The sequence below is a fragment of the Ranitomeya variabilis genome, chromosome 4 (genome assembly GCF_051348905.1).
Source record: "Ranitomeya variabilis isolate aRanVar5 chromosome 4, aRanVar5.hap1, whole genome shotgun sequence".
Lineage (NCBI taxonomy): Eukaryota > Metazoa > Chordata > Amphibia > Anura > Dendrobatidae > Ranitomeya > Ranitomeya variabilis.
Window position 1 is genome coordinate 72,799,788 of NC_135235.1, and position 20,334 is coordinate 72,820,121.

General features: G+C 45.2%; 1 protein-coding gene across 8 annotated transcripts in view; it reads right to left on the reverse strand.

Moving 5' to 3' along the window:
- The window catches only part of WDR11 (WD repeat domain 11), a 134,288-nt gene that overhangs the window by 57,778 nt on the left and 56,176 nt on the right, over window positions 1–20,334 (reverse strand). For all 8 annotated transcript variants that reach the window (XM_077258730.1, XM_077258727.1, XM_077258731.1 and 5 more), the window contains exons 12-14: window positions 8,638–8,744; window positions 708–783; window positions 388–496 (exon numbers count right to left, since the gene is read on the reverse strand). In XM_077258730.1, coding sequence (XP_077114845.1) covers window positions 388–496; window positions 708–783; window positions 8,638–8,744 — 292 coding nt within the window. The remainder of the gene's footprint in view (window positions 1–387; window positions 497–707; window positions 784–8,637; window positions 8,745–20,334) is intronic.

Sequence of the window (20,334 nt, forward strand, 5' to 3'; positions counted from 1 at the left end):
AGGGTACGGGGAGGGATGCTCCATGTTCTCGCCTGTTGATGGTTCGGGGGAGATTGGAACCTAGAAAGGATCCGTCGCCCCATTCGCTCCGTTAAGGAAAAATAGAATAAAAATAAAAACGGTGGGGTCTGAAAGCAGACCCAAGTGCCTCCTACAGACACTAAGCAAGAACTGGTTCACTTGGAGCCAGCAGGAGGGTGTATACTGCAGGGGAGGAGCTATTCTTTCTGTATTACTTACTGTCCTCCTAGTGGCAGTAGAATAACACCCATGGTCCTGTGTCCCCAATGAGGTGTAGGAGAAAATGGCTTTTACGAGATCTCTTAGCATGTTCTCCTGCCTTAACTGCAATGAATCACCTGTCCATAAAGGAAGATCAGAACCTACCAAGGCTGTCACAGTAGGGAAGACCTTGGACATTTCCCGCAGCAAGGTGCACGTCCTGATATCCCATAATTCCATTGGCTTGTCTTTAAACACCACAACCAGGTACTGCCTGGAATACACAAGGACAGATGTCAGATCTGCATCATCTTCTCTTGATGATGTAGGAGCAGAGATATCAGCACTGCAGCTATAGTAAATCTGTATCTCGAGCAGAAAAAGCAGACACCTGTCACACACAGAAATGACTCAGGAGAAGCAAAGATCACTGCCATCTATAACATAACATTTCTGCTGATGTACAGCAATACAGGAGGACTTACTTCAGATGAGACACTTTAATCATTTCCATGGGTGGCTCATCATTGCCCCTCTCACCTCTGAAAACCATACTTTTACCTGAAATTAAAGAAAAAAAAAATCATTCATGTGACATACAGAGGAACATGTCCGCTTTATAATGACTTTCATCCCACATAAAGGCGGCTCACGTCAGCTGAAGGTCCACCAGATCTAACAGACAACCTATTCCTGTGACTGTCCTGAATTGTTTTTTCTCTCATTCTTTTTGTTAATTTCCCAAGTCACTTTCAACATTTAAAAAAAATATCCTGAAATCTTGCAGTTTTCACCGTCGAATGTAAGGCTGATACTTCCTGTTCTGTAGAAACCTCCAGGATCACACCATTGACAAGAGGTGTAGAGGCTACAGCTCACCTCCTCCACATCCCTGCAGAAGGTCCTCTGCACAGGACACAGAGCATGCCTAAAACACTCTTAGAATTAGTCACAACTATTGTTCTGTGGTCCATGCGGTCGCTGTTCATATCATATCTTTCCGATTTTAATAAGTGAATACAGAAGAAACAATCCTTCAATGGCAGCTTGTACTTTCTGAAATAACCCAAATCAAAAACTAGATTTACTGTGATTAAATGTGCAGCAATTGTATAATGAAACATCTGCACTAGTCTTTGTGAGGAGAACGTGTCTATGGATTTTACGCTCTGCCGAATATGAAACTCGTCACTTTTCTGCAGCATTATAGAGAAAGCTTTAAATGGTCACTGCCATTTCAACAAACGCATCTCCATGTGATAGGCAATTTACTAAGTGGCACAAACATAAATCACTTTATTTAAAGAAAATTATGTCTTACTGACAGGCAGCCATGAAAGGTGGGGTGCCGCCTTCGGGGGTGGAACCAGAGCAGGGCTCCAACTTGCCCGTGTACTCAATTCCAGGGGACCGATGTGGGACGCCGTCGGTCCCAGGCTATTCAGGGGTCCCAAGATGCCAGGTTTCCCAGGTTCAGATATGTGGTGGGAGGATCCTTTCTCTCCGCCCTCCTCAACCCTTCCTCTGTCTCTCTGGGCAGAGGGTGGACATTGGGTGTTACCTCAGCAGTGTCAGGTGAACCAAGAGAGGGATATTTAAGCCCGCCATATCCTCTTGCTCACCACTGATTATTCGCTTGCACTTCAGTAGTTCTTGGTGAGCATTTCTTTGGTTTGTCTCTGGTTCTGGTGCATTGTGCCCTCTGGTTCTTACATCCCTGTTTATGCTCCCTGACCTTCCATGTTTAGTTTGTTAGGTTCGTCTCTGCCTTACCGGTAAAGTTTTGTGGTGTGTTTGACCCAACTGCGGCCAGTGTGCTCAGCCACCAGATACCCCGCTATTGGCACCAGGGAAGGGCTCTGCAAAAGTCCCCCTTTATTTAGTGGGAGCAGGTGAAGAGCATTCCTGGCCCTCAAGGGTATGCATAAGTGAGATGGCTAGCGCAAAGTGTGTCTGGCATATTATTATTGCTGGCCTTCAGTCCGGTCATCTCACCACCACTTACCCCTTTATAAGTGCCCTAAAGTGAAAGCCACTAGGTATGGACTTGCTGTCCACTGTCTGTTAGGTGAACTCTGGTCTCCAGCTGCAGAGACGCCAAGAAGAATTAGAGGAAGTAAGGACGGACCTTTGCTTTTAACTATCGTACATAGAGCAGATAAAGCTTTGAGATCGCCTTTGAATGCCACAGATAACGTGAAGAAAAATATACATAAACAAATGGGGCAGTAATTGGATTGGGTCAAACAGGGGATAATAACCATAGCCATTTATGCCACGGTCACAATGCGGTCAGCTTGATTTCACCTCTGTCAGTAGTTAGAATACTAACCAGCTTTATCTCTCCTTTGAGTTCCGTCTTCATCGCTGTCTCTCGCTATTTTGTCAGCACAATCCATGTCTCCTCTTTGTCTCTATATGTCAGCTCCATCTCTCAGGACTCTCTTACTGTTCTGTTAGCACGACTCATCTCTTCTGTCACCATGCGGTCAGCCTGATCTCTTTTGACTCTCACTATCCTGTATTCTCTCCTGTCTTTCTATCACTAAACTGTTACTTCAATGTCTGCTCTCCCTCAGTATGTAGTCAGTCATCTCCATCCCCATTCTCTAGTACAACTTTATACAAGAATACAGAGAAAAAGAGTTTCTGCTTAAGGCTGACTTCTCATTGGTCACTGAACTAAGGGTAAGGAAGTTCCAGTATGTATAATCTTGGCAGGCTGCCCAGTCCGTCCACTGAAAGTGACTGGATGGCTGGTAAATGTTCAGTGACTTAGGGGCTCTCTCCATGAAAAACAACCCAGATATGTGCGGCAAAACTTATGAAAGCAATTAGCTTTGTTGCTTGGGTCTCGCTGAGCATGCTCGGATGATCTCCGAGTATTTGTTAGTGCTCGGAGACTTTGTTTTCTTTGCCTCAGCTGCATGATTTACAGCTGCTGGACAGCCTGAACACATGTGGAAATTCCCTAACAAACAGGCATTCCTCGCTTGTATTTAGCCGGTCTAGCAGCCGTAAATTATGCAGCTGAGGGTCGAAAACTAAATCTCCGAGCACTAACAAATGCTTGGAGATCACCCGAGCATGCTCGGGGAGACCCGAGCAACAGTAATAATCAATTCAAGAGTAAACATTCAGATTTTTATGAACAATAGTATGTCTCTTGGCATACTGAAAATATACATCAGGCATAATTAAGCTTAAATTCTGTGTCATCACAACTTGTTATTAAAATTCCTCACCATTATCAAAAATGGAGGTTTTTTTTAATTTTATTGTTAAATGTTAACTGCCTAATTCACCAGCCACCTCTGTATTCTCTACCATTAGGGGTCTCCTAGGCAAGGAGAGCAGTGCTTACAAGCTCTTTTCTCTAAAGCTTGTAAGCGCTGATCTGAAGCTGGCTGGACGGCTGAAGCGCACTGTTAGAGCCTGATCTGGCTAGGTTAAGAGCCACTGTGTTCTTCCAATGCTGAAGCAAAGCTGTCTCATATAGCAGCATCAGAAAGTGCATGGTTCAAGCCAGCAGTACAACTGTGCCGCTGGTCTGAGCTGTCAATCAGAAGCGCATAGACCCCAACAAGCAGGAAGTCAAGAACAGTGCACTCCTGAAGACAGGATGAGGAAAACCCTTTAATGAAATGACAGATATGGCTGGATTCGGCTCGGCTTTTGACACAAAGTGTGAATAGGATTAAAGGGAAGGTGCCACCAGTTTTCTTGTAGTTTGTTTTTTTGTGAAATTACCGTAAGCTTAAAATAGTAATTAAAATGTATTAATGCAATGTTTGCACTGTTTGCAAACATTTCTATATGAAAAATATTATATTTTTTTACAAATATATATATTTACCACTAAGGGGAGCATTTTTCGTTTTAGACCTCATGCAGCTATAGTGAGACTTACCAGCTTTACTGTTAGCTGAAAAATTGGGGCAGTAACTGCTGACATCAGCATTTCCCTCCCCTTTTGGATGGTCTAGTATCCCTGGGGTAGAATGAAGAGTAGCATCACAGGGCAGAGCCATTTTGTGTGTGACTGCCCTGTGATCGGCTATCATCAGCAGTTACTGCATCGGATGCACAGCTTGTTTACAGAGCATCATACTACATGTCTCTTTCTCTCTCCCATCAGTCTCTCTCAGCCATACTAATGTATCTCTCCCCTCCCTCCACAATGCCTGGCCCTGCACTGCAGACCTGGAGCTCCTTCTTATCTTACTGATGGATGAGTCACAGACAACTCTGGGTCTGATAATGCTGATCCTACACTGTTCCTCCTTGATGTCTTTGCAGTCTCTGATACTCTGCCTGCTGTGCCCGGACTTTTCTCCCACATTTTACTCCTGTCAATCTAGGATCTGTTCTGAAGCAGTAATGCTTCTGTTAGCAGATCCTAATGACAGGAGACAAATCACAGCGGAGGGCTCCATGAATATGGCAGCAGAACACTCCCACTGCTGTGAATTGTGCAGCCCACAGAGGCATGCCCAGCTCACTGCTAATGCTGCTGCAATGTTAGAGATAGGGTCAGCACATGGTCTGTTATCTCCTATGACCATGTGGTGCCATATTATGACACTGATAGTGTTGTGCTATTGCTGTGAAACCAAGATGTCAGCCTCCAGTGACTTCTTTAGGGTATGTGCACACGTTCAGGTTTTTTTGAATTTTTTCGTGTTTTTTCGCAATAAAAACTCATTAAAAATGCATACATTATGCATCCTATCATTTAGAATGCATTCTGCATGTTTCGTGCACATGGTGCGTTTTTTTTTCTGCGAAAAAAACGCATCGCGGTAAAAAAAAGCAGCGTGTTCATTAATTTTGCGGATTTTCTGTGCTTTTCCCGCAATTCTATGCATCTGGAAAAAAACGCGTCAAAAACGCATGAAAAAACGCGAAAAAAATGCATGCGGATTTCTGGCAGAAATGTCCGGTTTTTGTCAGGAAAATTTCTGCAGGAAATCCTGACGTGTGCACATACCCTTAAACTTCTATAACACAGAAAATATGTTTCACATCCAATCAAATCTTTGTTATAACAGCATGTTATACTACATTACATTGATTTATTAATGATCTACAAACGCGGCACCTTCCCTTTAAGAGCTCAATTCACTTGCATTAACTTTATTTTGCAGTGAATGTTTGGTGCAAGTCTAATGAAATGGTTTCCAATGTTATTTCCTCCTCATCAAGTTGTTTTTGCCAGAAAACGGACTCCACAGCAGTCAGCACACAGGTCTGATCTTTGATGATAATTTCCGTGTGTCATAGTAATGATGTGACTCAATATTGCTAGAAACAAGATGTAAGTCCAATGAAGGGAGATACTTTACATAGATGTTACATCAACATGGTGAATATGCTGGCACCTTACTAATAAACACAGTATTACCGGCCTATTACCAGTCAGCCCAGGTATACGGTAACGTTTATTTCATTTCTGCACCTCGGAGAGAACAGCCCCGGCCCCATATTCCCTGAATTCTGTGCTACAAAACCAGCAGCCTCATATATCACTGCTGTGCTAAATTATTCACATTGTGAAAGCCGAGTCTGCTGCCAAGCGCAGCGTGAAACCAGATCACTTAATATACTGGAGACAAAAAAGGTTTACATATCGGAGCAGGCACCAGACTTCAGAGCACTGCAAATTAGGGTCACTGCTCCCTTCTCCAGGACGATCAGAGGGCTCTAGAGGACTGCGGCAACACAAGTCACACGTTTGCTTTATTCTCCGAGGAATACGTTGGCGTTATATAGATAAAATTACAACACTATTATTATTATTGATCCCATCGTGCTCTTGAAGACATCATTCATTGGTGGGGGATCGGTTATTAATTGGTAGGGGGATCGGTTAGATGTCTTCTCCAAGAGGCGAGGTACAGATTGCCGATTTCATAATCCATATACAGACTGCAAAGTCAGACAGATCGCAGGTCTCCTGACCCAAACCTATGGCCTTATTCGTAAACATAGCACTGCAAGTCCGGCTTAGGAGACCTTTAGTCAGTCTACAAATTATGGTCCATACATATACGGATCTTAAAGGGGTTTTTAGAGTTTTAGAAACCCCTGTACACTAGATGCAATTTAGAAAAAAATAAACCAAACTATCTTTACTTACCCTCCCCTGGGTTCAGCGTCTGTATTTGCCCTGATGAAGTCTTCTCTTTATGGTAGACTTAGATATGGAAACACATACTTCATGTAGTGTTCTTCATTTGGATGGAAGTTGTGGATTCTGCGATCATCCACTACTGTTCTTCTGTGGACGTCCAGGCCTTATTGAGTTCCCAAGTTCACCCAGTGCACTATTTTTTGTAAAATGTACCAAACTGTTGATTTGACGTGGCTGGGCAATATACTACGTGACTGGGCAATATACTACGTACGTGGCTGGCCAATATACTACGTGACTGGGCAATATACTACGTGGCTGTGCAATATACTACGTGACTGGGCAATATACTACGTGGCTGGGCAATATACTACGTGACTGGGCAATATACTACGTGGCTGGGCAATATACTACATGGCTGGGCAATATACTACGTGGCTGGGCAATATACTAAGTGACTGGGCAATATACTACGTGACTGGGCAATATACTACGTGGCTGGGCAATATACTACGTGGCTGGGCAATATACTACATGGCTGGGCAATATACTACGTGGCTGGGCAATATACTAAGTGACTGGGCAATATACTACGTGACTGGGCAATATACTACGTGACTGGGCAATATACTACGTGACTGGGCAATATACTACGTGGCTGGGCAATATACTACATGGCTGGGCAATATACTACGTGGCTGGGCAATATACTACGTGGCTGGGCAATATACTACGTGGCTGGGCAATATACTAAGTGACTGGGCAATATACTACGTGGCTGGGCAATATACTACGTGGCTGGGCAATATACTACGTGGCTGGGCAATATACTACGTGGCTGGGCAATATACTAAGTGACTGGGCAATATACTACGTGGCTGGGCAATATACTACGTGGCTGGGCAATATACTACGTGGCTGGGCAATATACTACGTGGCTGGGCAATATACTACGTGGCTGGGCAATATACTACGTGGCTGGGCAATATACTACGTGGCTGGGCAATATACTACGTGGCTGGGCAATATACTACGTGGCTGGGCAATATACTACGTGGACATGCATATTCTAGAATACCCGATGCGTTAGAATCGGGCCACCATCTAGTCAATAATAAACTCCTGGAAACCCCCTTTAGATAAAGTCAGGGGATTAGCCCATTCACACATTTTATACATATATGGACTCTAAAAGGATAAATATGAAGCAGAAATATAGGAAAATAGTTATTCAGGTTTTGATAGTGAAAACACCAGATCTTGTTGTGCTCGCTGGCGATATTCCTTAGGAAACGACCCTCTTGCCAAAAAGATGCAAAAACAGCTGACAACACAAAGCAATTAAAACACATTTCCAGTTATTTCGGTAATACTTCTTGTAGAGCAGAGCCTTGGGGGCCAGTAATATAGCGGTACATTCATAAAAAATGCATTATTTTTCTTTATTTTTATAGCCGTTTTCCCCCAGGCTGAGACCTTTATTGGAATGACTGGAATTCATAGCTCTCCCAGCTTCTCCAACACTAACCAAGGAGTCTTGAGATTGCAGCACATTCACACTGAAGCAACATTGGACCAGGACCGGTGCTGTGCAAAACAAAGGCTAATGGGAGCGCTGCGTCTTACTCTATGCTGCAGCCCCTTCATCTCAGGGTACGACATAGCAATATTCGCTTTCCTTATGTTTATTATATAGTATGTACCTTGTTTTACATTCATTTATTTGCTTACGTATATGGCGCTAACATATTCCACAGCGCTTTACAGACAAACATCACTGTTCCCATTGGAGCTCACAAGCTTCACTCACTATTGTATGTTTTTGGACTATGTGAGGAAACTGGAGAACCTGGAAGAAACCCAAGGAAGAAAACTCTTTGCAGATGTTGTCCTTGGTGGAATCTAAACCCAGAGCAGCACTTAACCACCGAGCCAATGTGCTCATATCAATAAAGACTTTCTGATACTGATGGCCCACCCTTCAAATCAGCTGATTGATAGGTCCTCAGTGTCACCTTCAACACTTACTAGTGTCTGGTACTGCGACTAACAATTAGAGGGATGCAATAATTGCCGGCTTCACTCATCTGCTCAGTGGTGGTGATGGCAGTCACCCCCACCAGATGTCGGATATTGATGACCCATCCCATACAATGAGCTCATCATTGCCTTCACCAAGCTCTGTTGTACATTTATAAAGAAAAGTTGTCAGCAGTCAGTTCAAGGGAAAGGTGCCAGACACATACAATGGGGGTCAGACGCTGTCTTAGACATTGACTCACCGGTAAGAAGATCTACGAGCTGCAGCTCATTTCTCACCAGCCCCGAGTTGTTTGGAGTTGAAGTGGCAAAGGACAAGAAACTTGTGAGACTGATCCATTCGATGCCTCTAAAAACAATACAAACAATGGAGTGATGAGATTCACATCGAGCATTAGTCACATCGAGCATGTGTCACATCGAGCATTAGTCACATCGAGCATGTGTCACATCGAGCATTAGTCACATCGAGCATGTGTCACATCGAGCATTAGTCACATCGAGCATTAGTCACATCGAGCATTAGTCACATCGAGCATTAGTCACATCGAGCAAACATTTAACAGCCCTGAATCCAACCCACAAGGAACAAGCAGTGGCGTCTATACACAAGAGATCATTGTCATATTGGCCTAAATGGCCGACTCTTTTGTGTATGATTCTTTCAGGGAGCGAGGCCTTCACCATTGCACCTGTTATTATTATTTAAGGGACCTCTGGCTCTGACGGCCGGGGCACCTGGAGCTGCACCCCTATCGCTCCCCCCAAGGTCGGCCTCCTCACCACAAATCTCATTTCTCAACATTTTCCTATTCAAAGTTTAGGGAACAAGAAAGTAGCAGGGGGTGAAAGAGCGGCTGTAGTTTAGTGCTAGCCATAGATGAGCTGACACTTTGTAACAAATTTTGATCGCTACAAAAATTCATTTACAGGGGATGTACGCTATTTCGGGTTTTTTACACTTGTTTTTTATTGAAGATTATACAAAATAACGAGGTTACAGCATAGAACAAAAGAACAAACAGAATTTCTCATTTATACTGTCTGGCAAAGTTAACCCTGCCCCTAACATGCCATGGGTCTAATATCTTACCCAAAACCGTAAGACCCCCCCATGTCAGGCCCCAAATATCACAACTTTATCATGAGAGAATACTCCTCATCACCTGGGGACTAATGTGAGTCAATGGGGAATCAAAACCAAGGGCTAAGTCTATTAGTATATCCATCTAGTATAGTTCTTCTAGCTATGTCACTTACCCCATGTGCAGGGCATTGCAGTATTTTAGGTGTCCATGGTTACGACCACTGTCACTATATGAGTCGGCAAAACCATGGATACCTAAGCTACTGCAATACCCTGCAAATGGGGTAAGCGACACAGCTAATTAGAAGAACTATACTACATTTATAATTGGAGATATTTGCTATGGTTATTATTATTACTACACCTTCTACATATTGGGATAGGATCTTGGAAATGAGAGTACCCCTTTAAGCTTTAAAGAGGAACGTTTCATAAAGCTACTATACGTGAGGGTATAAAGTGATCAGTGAAGTTACACTTAATGGAGAGCTGTAGTACGCCATTTCCAGCGGTTAAAAGAAGGAGCATGGACAATGCTGGATTCCATTCTAAGCATTGCTGGGGGTTCCAGCGGTCGGACCCCTACCCACCTGCATGTTATCACATATCACTTACATGAGTAATAACTTTAAATATTGGAAATAACCTTTTAAAGAATAAATTATCCCCCCTCCTAAAAAAAAACAAGAATAATGCTTTTTGACATAGTTTGAACCCCTTTTGTCTCTGAAACCTGACTAGCTTCTATGTGTTTGTGGGTAAGCTGAAGGAGCCATGTAGCATAGCTATGTATTGTATTAGATATGCTCCACAATAGTCTGCTAAGATTTTCCAGCTATTCTAGGAGACAATACATACTACTGGGATCAATAGCTGGTATTCCGCTCCATGCAGATCATACATACTACTGGGATCAATAACTGGTATTCCGCTCCACGCAGATCCTACATACTACTGGGATCAATAGCTGGTATTCCGCTCCATGCAGATCATACATAATACTGGGATCAATAGCTGGTATTCCGCTCCATGCAGATCATACATACTACTGGGATCAATAGCTGGTATTCCGCTCCATGCAGATCATACATAATACTGGGATCAATAGCTGGTATTCCGATCCATGCAGATCATACATACTACTGGGATCAATAGCTGGTATTCCGCTCCATGCAGATCATACATACTACTGGGATCAATAACTGGTATTCCGCTCCATGCAGATCATACATACTACTGGGATCAATAGCTGGTATTCCGCTCCATGCAGATCATACATACTACTGGGATCAATAACTGGTATTCCGCTCCATGCAGATCATACATACTACTGGGATCAATAACTGGTATTCCGCTCCATGCAGATCATACATACTACTGGGATCAATAGCTGGTATTCCGCTCCATGCAGATCATACATACTACTGGGATCAATAACTGGTATTCCGCTCCATGCAGATCATACATACTACTGGGATCAATAGCTGGTATTCCGCTCCATGCAGATCATACATACTACTGGGATCAATAACTGGTATTCCGCTCCATGCAGATCATACATAATACTGGGATCAATAACTGGTATTCCGCTCCATGCAGATCATACATACTACTGGGATCAATAGCTGGTATTCCGCTCCATGCAGATCATACATACTACTGGGATCAGTGGCTGGTATTCCGCTCCATGCAGATCCTACATACTGCTGGGATCAATAGATGGTATTCCGCTCCATGCTGATCCTACATACTACTGGGATCAATAGCTGGTATTCCGATCCATGCAGATCATACATACTACTGGGATCAATAGCTGGTATTCCGCTCCATGCAGATCATACATACTACTGGGATCAATAACTGGTATTCCCCTCCATGCAGATCATACATAATACTGGGATCAATAACTGGTATTCCGCTCCATGCAGATCATACATACTACTGGGATCAATGGCTGGTATTCCGCTCCATGCAGATGATACATACTACTGGGATCAATGGCTGGTATTCCGCTCCAGGCAGATCATACATACTACTGGGATCAATAGCTGGTATTCTGCACCAGGCAGACCATACATACTACTGGGATCAATAGCTGGTATTCCGATCCATGCAGATCCTACACACTACTGGGATCAATAGCTGGTATTCCGCTCCATGCAGATCATACATATTATTATTATTTATTTATATAGCACCATTAATTCCATGGTGCTGTACATGAGAAAGGGGTTACAAACAGAGTTACAGATATCATTTACAGTAAACACGTTTACAGTGACAGACTGGTACAGAGGGGAGAAGACCCTGTCCTTGCGGACTTACATTCTATGGGATAGTGGGGAAGAGACAGAAGGTCAGAGGTGCTGCAGCTCTGGCAGTGGTGAGGCGGCTGCTCTGGCGATGGCGAGGCGGCAGAATGGTTATTGCAGGCTGTAGGCTTTCTTGAAGAGATGGGTTTTCAGGTTCCGTCTGAAGGATCCGAGGGTGGTGGATAGTCGGACGTGTTGAGGCATGGAATTCCAGAGGATGGGGGATATTCGGGAGAAATCTTGGAGGCGGTTGTGTGAGGAACAAATAAGTGTGGAGGAGAGTAGGAGGTCTTGGGAGGATCGGAGATTACATGAGGGAAGATATTGGGAGATTAGTTCAGAGATTTAGGGAGGGGACAGGTTGTGGATGGCTTTGTAGATCAGTGTTAGTAGTTTGAACTGGATTCGTTGGGGAATTGGGAGCCAGTGGAGAAATTTGCAGAGGGGAGAAGCAGGGGAGTAGCGAGGAGAGAGGTGGATTAGCCGGGCAGCAGAGTTGAGGACAGACTGGAGTGGTGCAAGAGAGTTAGCGGGGAGGCCACAGAGGAGGGTGTTGCAGTAGTCGAGGCAGGAGATGATGAGGGCATGCACAAGAGTTTTGGTAGATTGTGGGCTGAGGAAGGGACGGATTCTGGCAATATTTTTGAGTTGGAGGCGACAGGAGGTGGCAAGAGTTTGGACGTGCGGTTTGAAGGACAGGGCAGAGTTGAGAGTTACCCCGAGGCAGAGGATTTCAGGTGCGGGAGAGAACGTGATGCCATTTACCATAATAGATAGGTCAGGTAGGGGGATACGCGAGATGGGGGAAAGATGATGAGTTCGGTTTTGTCTACATTGAGTTTTAGGAAGCGGGAGGTGAAGAAGGAGGATATGGCTGACAGACACTTCGGGATTCTGGACAGCAGAGGTGACATCTGGGCCAGAGAGGTAGATCTGAGTGTCGTCCGCATACAGGTGGTACTGGAAACCATGGGACTTTATGAGTTGTCCTAGGCCAAGGGTATAGATGGAAAAAAGTAGGGGCCCTAGGACAGAGCCTTGAGGGACTCCAACAGAGAGAGGGCGGGATGAGGAGGTGGTGTGGGAGTGGGAAACACTAAATGTGCGGTCGGAAAGGTATGAGGCAATCCAGGACAGGGCAAGGTCCTTGATGCCAAGGGAAGAAAGAATCTGTACCAGTAGGCAGTGATCGACTGTGTCGAAAGCAGAGGACAGGTCAAGAAGGAGGAGGATGGAGAACTGTCTGTTAGCTTTGGCTGTGACTAAGTCATTAGTAATTTTGGTCAGAGCAGTTTCGGTGGAGTGGTGGGGGCGGAAGCCAGATTGGAGGTTGTCAAGGAGAGAGTTAGATGAGAGGTGGGAGGAAAGTTGAGCATGGACATGCTGTTCAAGGAGTTTTGAAGCAAACGGGAGCAGTGATATGGGGCGGTAGCTGGGCATAGCAGTTGGGTCAAGGTTAGTTTTTTTGAGGATGGGTGTGATGGTGGCATGTTTGAAGGCAGAGGGGAAGGTACCAGAAGATAGCGATAGGTTGAAGAGATGGGTTAGGGCTGGAATGAGCATGTTAGTGAGATTGGGGAGCAGGTGGGAGGGGATGGGGTCAAGTGCACAGGTGGTGAGGTGCGATTTGGAAAAGAGGCGAGTAAGCTCTCCTTCAGTGATGTTGGAGAGGGAGGTTATTAGGGAAGGGCAGAGGTCTGGTATATGGAGTGGTTGGGGTGTTGGAACAGTTAGGGTTTGCCTTGTTTGGTCGATCTTGTTTTTGAAGTAGGTGGCAAAGTCCTTGGAAGAGATGAGGGGAGTTGGAGGTGGCAGTGGTGGGCGGAGGAGGGAGGTAAATGTGCTGAATAGTTGTTTTGGGTTGTAGGATAGTGAAGATACAAGGTTAGTGAAATAGGTCTGTTTGGCGGAGGTGAGGGCTAATTTGAAGTCAAATGTAGCTTGTTTGAAGGCAGTGAAGTCGTCTGGCAGGCGTGTTTTCTTCCAACGCCGCTCCGCAACCCTGGATGCTTGTTGAAGTTTTTTTGTGAGATTGTTATGCCAAGGTTGCCTATTGGTTCGTTGCACTGTGCCATGAATGAGAGGGGCGACTGAGTCTATGGCTGATGGGGAAGGGAGAGGTTGTGAGTAGGGTTGAGCGAAACGGATCGTTCATTTTCAAAAGTCGCCGACTTAGACTGGGGGCTGTCTAAACTTTGGGGTCATTTCTCTGAGGCAAGTGAGGCTTGGCTTTCTCTCTAGGGGTAGTTAGTTCCTCAGGCTGTGACGAGGCGTCTAGGTTTTTAGGTAACGCTCCACGGCTGCCTTTAGTGTGTTTTGGATAGGTTCAGTGTTGCGGTCAGTATAGTTTCCACATCCCCAGAGCTCGTCCTAATATTCTGGTTTACCTATCAGGTCAGTTTGGTGATCCTACCACCGGATCATAACAGTACAGCAGGCCGGTAAAGAGTCAATGCATCGCAAAAGAGGGATAAGAGAAATCCTGAGTTCATTTTTTTTTTTTTTTTTTTTTCTGCAGTGTGTCTTGCCTCTCTCCTCCCCTTAATCTCTGGGTGGTTCAGAATTCAGCTGCAGCTATGGACCTTCAGAGTCTGTCTTCTAGTGTGGATCATCTCACTGCTAGAGTACAAGGCATTCAGGATTATGTAGTTCGCAGTCCTATGTCAGAGCCTAAGATACCTATTCCTGAGTTGTTCTCCGGAGACAGATCTAGGTTTTTGAACTTTAAAAATAATTGCAAATTATTTCTTTCTCTGAGACCTTGTTCCTCTGGTGATCCGGTTCAGCAAGTTAAAATTGTTATTTCTTTGTTGCGTAGTGACCCTCAGGATTGGGCATTCTCTCTGGCGCCAGGAGATCCTGCATTGCAAAATGTGGATGCGTTTTTTCTGGCGCTTGGAGTGCTTTATGAGGAATCTAATCTGGTAGAACAAGCAGAAAAGGTTTTGCTGGCTCTCTCCCAGGGTCAGGATGAAGCAGAGGTTTACTGTCAGAAGTTTAGGAAATGGTCTGTGCTCACTCAATGGAATGAGTGTGCCCTGGCAGTGATTTTCAGAAAGGGTCTTTCTGAAGCCATTAAGGATGTTATGGTGGGGTTCCCCACGCCTGCGGGTCTGAGTGAGTCAATGTCTTTGGCCATTCAGATTGATCGGCGTTTGCGGGAGCGCAAACCAGTGCACCATCTGGCGGTATTTTCTGAGCAGAAGCCTGAGTCTATGCAATGTGACAGGATTCTGACCAGAATTGAACGGCAAAATCACAGACGTCAGAATGGGTTGTGCTTTTACTGTGGTGATTCTGCTCATGTTATCTCAGATTGTTCTAAGCGCACAAAAAACTTCGCTAAGTCTGTCACCATTGGTACTGTACAACCTAAATTCATTTTGTCTGTTACTTTAATTTGCTCTCTGTCATCCTACTCAGTTATGGCTTTTGTGGATTCAGGTGCCGCCCTGAATTTTATGGATTTGTCTTTTGCCAGGCGCTGTGGTTTTGTCTTGGAGCCTTTGCAATTCCCTATTCCACTAAAGGGAATTGATGCCACGCCATTGGCCAAGAATAAACCTCAGTACTGGGCTCAAATGACTATGTGCATGACTCCTGCACATCAGGAGGTGATTCGCTTTCTTGTGTTACATAATTTGCATGACGTTGTCGTGTTGGGTCTGCCATGGCTGCAGGCTCATAATCCAGTCCTGGATTGGAAAGCAATGTCTGTGTCAAGTTGGGGTTGCCAGGGGATTCATGGCGATGCTCCTTTGGTGTCAATTGCTTCTTCTACTCCTTCTGAAGTCCCTGAATTTTTGTCGGACTACCAGGATGTATTTGATGAGCCCAAGTCCAGTGCCCTACCTCCTCATAGGGATTGTGATTGCGCCATAAATTTGATTCCTGGTAGTAAGTTCCCTAAGGGACGACTTTTTAATTTGTCTGTACCAGAACATGCCGCTATGCGGAGTTATATCAAGGAGTCTTTGGAGAAGGGGCATATTCGCCCGTCCTCGTCCCCTTTGGGTGCGGGGTTCTTTTTTGTGGCCAAGAAGGATGGTTCTCTAAGACCCTGTATAGATTATCGCCTTCTAAATAACATCACGTTCAAATTTCAGTATCCTTTGCCACTGTTGTCCGATCTGTTTGCTCGGATTAGGGGGGCCAGTTGGTTCACCAAGATAGATCTTCGTGGAGCGTATAATCTTGTGTGTATAAAGCAGGGCGATGAATGGAAATCAGCATTTAATACGCCCGAAGGCCATTTTGAGTACTTGGTGATGCCTTTTGGACTTTCTAATGCTCCTTCTGTGTTCCAGTCCTTCATGCACGACATCTTCCGAGAGTATCTGGATAGGTTTATGATTGTGTACCTGGATGATATTTTGGTCTTTTCTGATGATTGGGAATCTCATGTGAAGCAGGTCAGGATGGTATTTCAGGTCCTGCGAGCCAATGCCTTGTTTGTGAAGGGCTCTAAATGTCTCTTCGGAGTCCAGAAGGTTTCCTTTTTGGGCTTTATTTTTTCTCCTTCTACCATTGAGATGGATCCAGTCAAGGTCCAGGCTATTCATGACTGGACCCAACCTACATCGGTAAAAAGTCTTCAGAAGTTCTTGGGTTTTGCTAATTTTTACCGTCGCTTCATCACTAATTTTTCCAGTGTGGTTAAGCCTTTGACGGATTTGACTAAGAAGGGTTCTGATGTGACGAATTGGTCTCCTGCGGCCGTGGAGGCCTTTCAGGAGCTCAAACGTCGGTTCTCTTCGGCTCCTGTCTTGCGTCAGCCGGATGTCTCTCTACCATTCCAGGTCGAGGTTGATGCTTCTGAGATTGGAGCAGGGGCTGTCTTGTCACAGAGAAACTCTGATGGCTCTGTGATGAGGCCATGTGCTTTCTTTTCAAGAAAGTTTTCGCCTGCCGAGCGGAATTATGATGTTGGTAATCGGGAGTTGTTGGCAATGAAGTGGGCATTTGAGGAGTGGCGACATTGGCTTGAGGGAGCCAAACATCGTGTGGTGGTCTTGACTGATCACAAGAATTTGACTTATCTCGAGTCTGCTAAACGGCTAAATCCTAGACAGGCTCGATGGTCGCTGTTTTTCTCCCGTTTCAATTTCGTGGTTTCATACCTTCCGGGTTCGAAGAACGTGAAGGCTGATGCTCTTTCTAGAAGCTTTGTGCCTGACTCTCTGGGAGTTTCTGAACCGGCTGGTGTCCTCAGAGAAGGGGTGATTTTGTCTGCCATCTCCCCTGATTTACGACGGGTACTGCAGGAATTTCAGGCTAATAGACCTGATCGTTGTCCACCGGAGAGACTGTTTGTCCCGGATAGATGGACCAGTAGAGTCATTTCCGAGGTTCATTCGTCGGTGTTGGCAGGTCACCCTGGGATTTTTGGTACCAGGGATTTGGTGGCTAGGTCCTTTTGGTGGCCTTCCTTGTCGCGGGATGTGCGTTCCTTTGTGCAGTCCTGTGGGATTTGTGCTCGGGCCAAGCCTTGCTGTTCTCGTGCCAGTGGTTTGCTTTTGCCTTTGCCTGTCCCGAAGAGGCCCTGGACGCATATTTCCATGGATTTTATTTCGGATCTTCCAGTCTCTCAGAAGATGTCTGTTATCTGGGTGGTTTGTGATCGTTTTTCTAAAATGGTCCATTTGGTGCCCTTGCCTAAGCTGCCTTCCTCCTCTGATTTGGTTCCACTGTTTTTTCAGAATGTGGTTCGTTTGCATGGTATTCCTGAGAATATTGTGTCTGACAGAGGATCCCAGTTTGTGTCCAGATTTTGGCGGTCCTTTTGTGCTAAGATGGGCATTGAATTATCTTTTTCATCGGCCTTCCATCCTCAGACGAATGGCCAAACCGAACGTACTAATCAGAGCTTGGAGACTTATCTGAGATGTTTTGTTTCTGCTGATCAGGATGACTGGGTGACTTTTTTGCCATTGGCTGAGTTCGCCCTCAATAATCGGGCTAGTTCTGCTACTTTGGTTTCGCCTTTTTTTTGCAATTCTGGTTTTCATCCTCGTTTTTCCTCAGGTCAGGTTGAGCCTTCTGACTGTCCTGGGGTGGATTCTGTGGTGGATAGGTTGCAGCAGATTTGGAACCACGTGGTGGACAATTTGACGTTGTCACAAGAGAAGGCTCAGCGCTTTGCTAACCGCCCTCGCTGTGTGGGTCCCCGACTTCGTGTGGGGGATTTGGTGTGGTTGTCTTCTCGTTATGTTCCGATGAAGGTTTCCTCTCCTAAGTTCAAGCCTCGTTTCATCGGCCCTTATAAGATTTTGGAAATCCTCAACCCTGTGTCATTTCGTTTGGACCTCCCAGCATCATTTGCCATTCACAATGTGTTCCATAGGTCATTGTTGCGGAGATATGTGGTGCCTGTGGTTCCTTCTGTTGATCCTCCTGCTCCGGTCTTGGTCGAGGGAGAATTGGAGTATGTGGTGGAGAAGATCTTGGATTCTCGTGTTTCGAGACGAAGGCTTCAGTACTTAGTTAAATGGAAGGGCTATGGTCAGGAGGATAATTCCTGGGTTGTCGCCTCTGATGTCCATGCGGCCGATTTGGTTCGTGCCTTTCATTCGGCTCGTCCTGATCGGCCTGGGGGCTCTGGTGAGGGTTCGGTGACCCCTCCTCAAGGGGGGGGGGGTACTGTTGTGAATTCCGTCTGGGCTCCCTCTGGTGGCCTTTAGCGATACTGCGGGTCTGGAGATGGGCTCAGCTGCTTCATTTCCTGCTATGCTGGTTCCTATTTAACTCCACCTGCACCTTTGTTTGTTGCCTGCTGTCGTTGTATTCACTACTGGTTCTGATCTCTCTGGACTTCCTTGTGACCTGTCTCCATCCGGAGAAGCTAAGTTTTGCTAGTTCATGTTTGCTCATTTTTCTCTTGAAAATATGTTTCATTATATGATGAGTTCAGTCCAGCTTGCTTATATGTGATTTTTTGCTTGCTGGAAGTTCTGGGGTGCAGAGTGCGCCCCTCACATCGTGAGTCGGTGTGGGGGTTCTTGTATTTTCTGCGTGGATAGTTTTTGTACTGACCGCACAGATCCCTTGCTATCTTCAGTCTATTTAGCGTTAGCGGGCCTCATTTGCTTAAACCTGTTTTTCATTACTACGTTTGTATTTTCCCCTTAACTCACCGTTATTATTTGTGGGGGCTGTCTAAACTTTGGGGTCATTTCTCTGAGGCAAGTGAGGCTTGGCTTTCTCTCTAGGGGTAGTTAGTTCCTCAGGCTGTGACGAGGCGTCTAGGTTTTTAGGTAACGCTCCACGGCTGCCTTTAGTGTGTTTTGGATAGGTTCAGTGTTGCGGTCAGTATAGTTTCCACATCCCCAGAGCTCGTCCTAATATTCTGGTTTACCTATCAGGTCAGTTTGGTGATCCTACCACCGGATCATAACACTACTGGGATCAATAGCTGGTATTCCGCTCCATGCAGATTATACACACTACTGGGATCAATGGCTGGTATTCCGATCCATGCAGATCCTACATACTACTGGGATCAATAGCTGGTATTCCACTCCATGCAGATCATACATACTACTGGGATCAATAGCTGGTATTCCGCTCCATGCAGACCATATATATTACTGGGATCAATGGCTGGTATTCCACTCCATGCAGACCATTCATACTAGTGGGATCAATAGCTGGTATTCCACTCCATGCAGATCCTACATACTACTGGGATCAATAGCTGGTATTCCGTTCTCCATGCAGATCATACATACTACTGGGATCAATGGCTGGTGTTCCACTCCATGCAGATCCTATATACTACTGGGATCAATAGCTGGTATTCCGCTCCACGCAGATCCTACATACTACTGGGATCAATAGCTGGTATTCCGCTCCATGCAGATCCTACATACTACTGGGATCAATAGCTGGTATTCCGCTCCATGCAGACCATATACAGTGGGGCAAAAAAGTATTTAGTCAGTCAGCAATAGTGCAAGTTCCACCACTTAAAAAGATGAGAGGCGTCTGTAATTTACATCATAGGTAGACCTCAACTATGGGAGACAAACTGAGAAAAAAAAATCTAGAAAATCACATTGTCTGGTTTTTTATCATTTTATTTGCATATTATGGTGGAAAATAAGTATTTGGTCAGAAACAAAAATTTCATCTCAATACTTTGTAATATATCCTTTGTTGGCAATGACAGAGGTCAAACGTTTTCTGTAAGTCTTCACAAGGTTGCCACACACTGTTGTTGGTATGTTGGCCCATTCCTCCATGCAGATCTCCTCTAGAGCAGTGATGTTTTTGGCTTTTCGCTTGGTAACACGGACTTTCAACTCTCTCCAAAGGTTTTCTATAGGGTTGAGATCTGGAGACTGGCTAGGCCACTCCAGGACCTTGAAATGCTTCTGACGAAGCCACTCCTTCGTTGCCCTGGCGGTGTGCTTTGGATCATTGTCATGTTGAAAGACCCAGCCACGTTTCATCTTCAATGCCCTTGCTGATGGAAGGAGGTTTGCACTCAAAATCTCACGATACATGGCCCCATTCATTCTTTCATGTACCCGGATCAGTCG